Below are 6,978 nucleotides of genomic sequence, written 5' to 3' on the forward strand. Positions count from 1 at the left end.
TTTTTTCATGTGCTAAAAATCGTACTTACCTAAAGGGCTACATGTCCAAAATTATTGCTACGTGTTCCTAATTAATCAATCTTTGCATATTTATTGATTCCTGCAAAATTGGGCCATGTAATATTAAAATTAACAGATTTTTCTGCATTGTTTACATATTTTTATATGCGTTTTGGCATTTCTCTCTTGCAATTGCACCAAGATGACGTCACGCAAAAATTACGCTCAAAAATCCTCTCTCGTTGGCGCAATCTTGTATTCTATCATTCTTGATAGAGATAGAGATAGAGATAGAGATAGAGATAGAGATAGAGATAGAGATATAGAGATGGAAGTCGTTCTAAATCTAGAAACGATATTAACTAAAATATTTGTTGGTACCATAGAAAATTTAAAAGTAGTGCTTTTAAATGCATTCAACCATGTAATTTTAACACAAATAGAAATGACAAAAATTCTAACATTTTAAACTAGATCGTTCCATTATGACGGTGGCTAGTAATGGAAATGAAGTTAAGCCATCTCGCCGCCTATTTATTTATGATAAATTCAATAAATAAAATTTTTTAATTGATACTGGTGCAATCGTTTCTGTCATTCTTTCTTCAAAATTCAAATCACATACAAGAAATTCAGATCTTAATTTGACTGCAGCTAACGGTTCTTCTATTAAAACTTATAGTACAAAACTTTTAAAAATTTATCTAGGTTTAGGCGCTATCTTTTTGGAGAAATTTGTAATATTCTTCTTCTTCTTCTTATTTGGCGCTGTAACCGCCTAAGCGATTTTGGCCGAGTCCAAAACAGCACGCCAGTCATTTCTCTTCTGTGCTAACTGACGCCAATTGAAAATGCCAAGTGAAGCCAAGTCCTTCTCCACCTGGTCTTTCCAACGCAGAGGAGGCCTTCCTCTTCCTCTGTTACAAGCATCGCGGCCCGCGTTGAATATTTTCAGAGCAGGAGCGTTTCTGTCCATCCGAACGACATGGCCAAGCCAGCGGAGCCGCTGAATTTTAGAGAAATTACTGATTCAACAAAAAATTGAAAGTTTCTGGATCATCTGGTTTTTGGGATATATTTTCAATAAGGATACCAATTACTGAAAATAAATTTTCTAAACTTTTTAAATGATTTTCTTTCAATTACTTGTGAACCAGATTACACTAAACCAGTGCAACGCCAAACGGTTCACAGAATTGAAACAAAAGGAGTGCTACCTTTCTCTAAACCTCGTAGGCTTGATCCAATTAAATTTAATATAGCAAAAACAGAATTTGAAATTTTAGTTAAAACGGGTATATGTAGGCCTTCACGCTCTCACATTGCATCTCCTTTACATTTGGTTCCCAAAAAAGAACCAAATGATTGGAGACCTTGTGGAGATTACAGAAGACTTACTTGTATTACTATTCCAGATCTTTATCCGTTACCTCACATTCATGATTTGACTATTGATTTAAAAAATAAAAAATTGTTTTCCAAAATTGATCTTGTTCGTGCGTATCATCAAATACCGATGGCTGAAGAAGATATACATAAAACAGCAATTACTACACCGTTTGGAATGTTTGAGTTCGTACTACGAAATAGTGCACAAACATTTCAACGTTTTATTAATGAAGTATTTTCAGGGTTAGAATTTTTGTTTGTCTATATTGACGATATTCTTGTTGCAAGTGATAATGAAGATCAACATATTGAGCATTTAAAATCTGTATTTGAAAGACTTGAAAAAGATAGTTTGAATATTAAACCTAGTAAATGCATTTTTGGAGCAAATAAATTAGATTTTCTAAGTTATGAAATTTCAAGTGAAGGAATAAGACCTTGTGTCGAACGAGTTGAAGCAATAGTAAATTTTGAAAAACCACTTTCAATAAATAAATTACAAAAATTTTTGGGCATGGCTAATTATTACCATAGATATGTTAAAATGTTAGCAGCAAAACTTAGTCCTCTGTACGAAATGTTAACATTGGCAACTAAAAATAAACTTAAACAATTAAATTTCACAGAAAATACAACTAGGGCTTTTGAAAATGTGAAGAAACTTTTTACACAGAAGACTTTACTCACTCATTTTGATAAAAATGGTAAATTATCACTTGCTGCCGATGCATCGAATGTAGCAGTCGGTGCGGTTTTACAACAAATGGGGAACAACAGTTTAGAACCACTTGCATATTTTTCACGAAAATTATCTTCTACAGAAATTAATTACTCTATATTTGATAGAGAACTTTTAGCAATATACAATTCAATTAAACATTTTAAACATTTTCTAGAAGGTAGAACATTCACTCTTTATACTGATCATAAACCTTTAACACATATTCTAAATTCTAAATCAGACAAATCACCTCGACAAATTCGACACTTAGAGTACATTGCACAATTTACAGACGACATTCAATACATTTCTGGAAAAGAAAACATAGTTGCTGATACCCTTTCACGTATTTCAGATGTTAACATGATTTTAGCCCAAGACATAAATTTTCAAACATTATTCGAAGAACAACAAAAAGATCAAACACTTTATAACATAATATCTGACCAAAATTCCAAGAGTAATTTAAAAGAAACTAATATTCCAGTACTTAATCTTAATATTTGGTCTGATATTTCTCAACAACCTTTTAGACCATTTGTTCCCAATTCTATGAGAAAAATTATTTTTGATAAAATTCATTCTTTATCACATCCAAGTGTCCGTACAACTAGGCGTTTGATTCAATCAAAATATTTTTGGCTTAATATGCACAAAGAGATAAATAATTGGACTTCTACTCGTATAAGTTGTCAAAAATCAAAAATTTCTGAACATACTAAGACGCCTGTGCAAAAAATTAACAATCGTTACATTTTAGCTATCATTGATAGACATACACGTTGGCCAGAGTCATATGCACTTAGGGATATTTCAGCTAATTCTATAGCAACAACATTTGTTCAAAATCACGTTCCTCGTTTTGGTATTCCACTTTATATACACATATATATCACAGTTTACATCAAAATTGTTCACAGAATTAACTAAATTGTTAGGATCACATTCATACGTCTCCATATCATCCCCAATCAAATGGAATGATTGAAAGATTTCATAGGACATTAAAGACTGCTATTACTCCTTCGGAGGATTCTAATCACTGGTCTGAAATTCTTCCTCGGATATTATTACGATTACGTACGTCTGTTAAAGAAGATTTAAAATGCTCTTCTGCAGAATTAGTTTATAGACAAACATGAAGATTACCAGGTGAATTAGTTGTTACGAACAGTTATAATAACGAAGTTGATAATACAGATGAAACTCTTTCTAATTATTATTAACAAGTAAAATTTGCAATCACCTTATGAAGGACCATTTAAAATTATTTCGAAAAATGACAAAGTGTTCAAAATTCAACATGGAAATATGACTAAAATGGTTTCAATAGATTTACTCAAACCTGCAAATATAATTTCTGATACAACAAAAAAATCTAATTCACTAACAATTCCAAATAAAAAAAGGAAAATAACATTTAAGATTAATTAATTTATTGTTTTATTGGAGGGGGAGTATATGTATGTACCCTACACTGGTTATTTCAGTTTTCTCTTGCGGGTTACAGAAGGGCGAGAACTCTCTTCAGACTCAAAAATTAAGATTAGTGCCACAAGAGATTATTTTGCGAGGTTTAGCCGATTGGGTATTTGAACCTCAGCCTGGTGTAATTAATCAAAACCAATTACAGGATCGATCAATTTCTCGTCCACAAAATAAGCACTGTACGATAGTTAATAAAGAAATGGTTAATATGTGTCCGGAGTAGAAATGGCGTCGATATCTACTGTCGCTTCTGAATATCCACAGGAGCAAGTAGAAGTAGGGGAGTCACCTCATAACTTGATACTAAAAGTTAGAGCAGCTGTGATGCTAATCCACAACCTAAATATGTACATATGAAGGGTTAGTTAATGGGCTCGCCTAATAGTTAAAGGATTACAATGTAATTGTTTGGATACCGCAGTACAAATATGTACATATAAAGGGTTAGTTAATTTACTTTAAACATGTGATTCGAATCATACCATCCCATATAAATTAACAGCCCAGCGAATCAACACATGCTTTTGTATTTACACGTCGCCAATTGAAAATTATTGTAGCGTTGGCAATAAAAATAAATAAGTCTCAAGGTCAGACCCTAGCAAGACTAGCCTAGCTTACCGCATGGCGTATTGAGTAGAGTACGATCTTGCCCAAATACCAAGTTGAAGTTAACTACCAAAGCAATGCATGTGGTTTTTAGAATAAAGAAATATGCAGATTTTTTAGACCACTTAGCACCCCGATTTTCAGGGATTATTACTGGTTATAATGCAAAACCTGACAAAAGGTTTGTTATATGGTAATTAATTAACATTTTTTGTTGAAATATTTTTCAATATGTGGCTTTCCTCGTTTAGACATTTCAGTTTTAAAGCTATTTCAGTCCTCTTTCATATGATACCAAATCTGTTTAATTTGGACAGGCCGTTTGTTTATTATCCAGAAATGACTTATTTTGGAATAATATTCGCAACAACCCTGGAAGGGACTATGACTGAAGATGAAAATGAACAAAAAACAATTTTAACAAAACTACTTATCTTTTTATTCAGCGCTGTAACCGCCTAAGGGTCAAAACATAGTGGAGCGGCGAGCAAAGCGAAGAGCTAGCATCGAGCAACGCTTCAATTACAAACGTGTATGTACGCTTTGCTCTCCACTATGCGCTTTCCCATTGAAACGTACGCGTTTGAAATCGACGCTTTGCTCGCCGCTCCACTATGTTCTTACTCTAAGTCGTTTTTCTTCTGTGCCAACTGACGCCAATTGGAAATGCCAAGTGATTACAAGTCCCTCTTCACCTGGTCTTTCCATCGCAGTGGGGACCTCGCTCTTCCTCTGGTACCACCAGCGGGTTCCCAGTTGAATACTTTCAGAACTGAAGCGTCGGTGTCTATTTGAATGAAGCGAAGCCGCTGTATTTTGATTTTATGCGCTGCACTTTGTCCATGTCATTGTAAAGCTCATACAGCTCATAGTTCCATCATCTGCAGTACTCACAAAGCGTAGAGTCGAATATTACAGGATACTTCTCATCGGATTTTGTCATTAGACATGCGTCTGCGCCATGATGTAGCACGGGCATGATGAGTGACTTATAGAGAGTGGTTTTCGTACATCATGAGGGGACTTTTTTTTTCTGAATTGACTACTCAGTCCAGAGAATCACTTGTTGACAAGGGTGATTCTGCGTTGGATTTCGATGCTGACATAATTATCTGGGTTATTGCTGGTTCCAAAGTAAACGAAATTCTCAGCTTTCGCGAAATTATAACTGTCAACAGTGACGTAGGTGCGAATGCTCGAAGGACTAACTGTTTGTTTGATGATCTCGTTTACCACCAGACCCATTCTTGATGTCCTTGCCAATTCTTGATGGAGCTGGTGATATTGCTCAACATCATTTTACGTCTTGTTTAAAGTAACTTAATTTATCCGCAATTTTACTTTTTCCAGCACTGGAACGAGGGAGATAAGGGCAATAATCGAACATCCTAAATTTGGGTACTACATAAAAGATAGTCCGAAAATTGTATAAAACAGTTAATAATTTGGTTTTCTTTTGAAGGGTGTCGCAACAGAACTCAATAAATTTGAGCTTCTACTATTAATATTTACGGAAATCACCAACTCGTTTGCAGAGCCATTAGCTCCAATTTCATGAAGTTCACATTCACTAATAAATTTTAAGGTTACTGTGATACGGTGAAGAAAATATAACCGTTATTATATGCATACTATAATAATGACTAATTTTGAATTTGTTTAATAAAGGATTTTACAATTTGTACCTCTTTTGCAGGATTCTAAAATAAGTATTTATCAAAAAATGTGGCAGTATATGGAAAATCGAAGAGGAACAGTTTTTGTTAAGACTTACGAAAATGGTATAAAACGTGTTATAGAAGGAAATTACGCTTTCCTTATGGAATCTACAATGCTTGATTATGCAGTGCAACGTGACTGTAACTTAACACAAATCGGTGGACTTCTGGATTCTAAAGGTTACGGCATCGCCACTCCAAAAGGGTCGCCTTGGCGTGATCCTTTGTCTCTCGCAATCTTGGAACTTCAAGAAAAGGGAATCATACAGATATTATATGATAAATGGTGGAAAAATACGGGTGATGTTTGCAATCGGGACGAGAAAAGTAAAGAATCTAAAGCAAATGCATTGGGCGTGGAAAACATAGGTAAATATCAAACCATCTTTTTCTCAATTTAGACTCTAATTCATGTATTTTTAAAAGGTGGCGTTTTCGTCGTATTGCTTTGCGGTCTAGCTTTGGCAGTTGTCGTTGCCATTTTAGAATTTTGTTGGAATTCCAAGAAGACAATGCAGCTCGCTGAAAACCAATCTTTGTGTTCTGAAATGGCGGAAGAACTGAGGTATGCCATGCATTGCCATACATCAAAACAGCGTCCATCTCTAAACCGTAAGTGCGTCAAATGTACACCGGATTCTACGTATGTGCCTGCCGAATTGGGAAGCGGCATCCCAAATGCTAGTGGGGTGCACTACAATTATTTTAATTAAGTATTGAGTGATTTGAAATAAAAATATAAAATTGTATTATTATAATTATCTAAACGAATGCGTTCAATTAGTTATTAAATAAGCAGTGTGACCAGATGATCGCAAAAAGCGAAGATAATCCGTTTTTAAAAAAAGTTAGAAAATATTGTATGCTATGAAATTTTAAGTCAAAAAGAAGTCAGTATATTCATTCCTTAAAAACATACATACTTCAATATATCGTCGCACGTATGTATGACGCTTACGATATTATTTTACCCAAGCGACGATATGTAAAAAGAAGTTCAGTTTAGGATAAGAAAAAATGCAAAATATTTCAATATTTTCTACATCAGGATAG

At 34.2% G+C, this 6,978-nt stretch overlaps 1 protein-coding gene across 2 annotated transcripts in view; it reads left to right on the top strand.

Moving 5' to 3' along the window:
* Positions 1 to 6,692, top strand: part of LOC118745558 (glutamate receptor ionotropic, kainate 2-like) — a 637,377-nt gene extending 630,685 nt beyond the window's left edge. For both annotated transcript variants that reach the window (XM_036479033.1, XM_036479032.1), the window contains 2 exons: positions 5,904 to 6,294; positions 6,352 to 6,692. In XM_036479033.1, coding sequence (XP_036334926.1) covers positions 5,904 to 6,294; positions 6,352 to 6,638 — 678 coding nt within the window. In that variant the 3' untranslated portion in view covers positions 6,639 to 6,692. The remainder of the gene's footprint in view (positions 1 to 5,903; positions 6,295 to 6,351) is intronic.
* The last annotated feature ends 286 nt before the right edge of the window (positions 6,693 to 6,978 follow it).

This window comes from Rhagoletis pomonella, unplaced genomic scaffold, assembly GCF_013731165.1.
Source record: "Rhagoletis pomonella isolate Grant_MI unplaced genomic scaffold, Rhpom_1.0 Rhpom_scaffold_00009, whole genome shotgun sequence".
NCBI lineage: Eukaryota > Metazoa > Arthropoda > Insecta > Diptera > Tephritidae > Rhagoletis > Rhagoletis pomonella.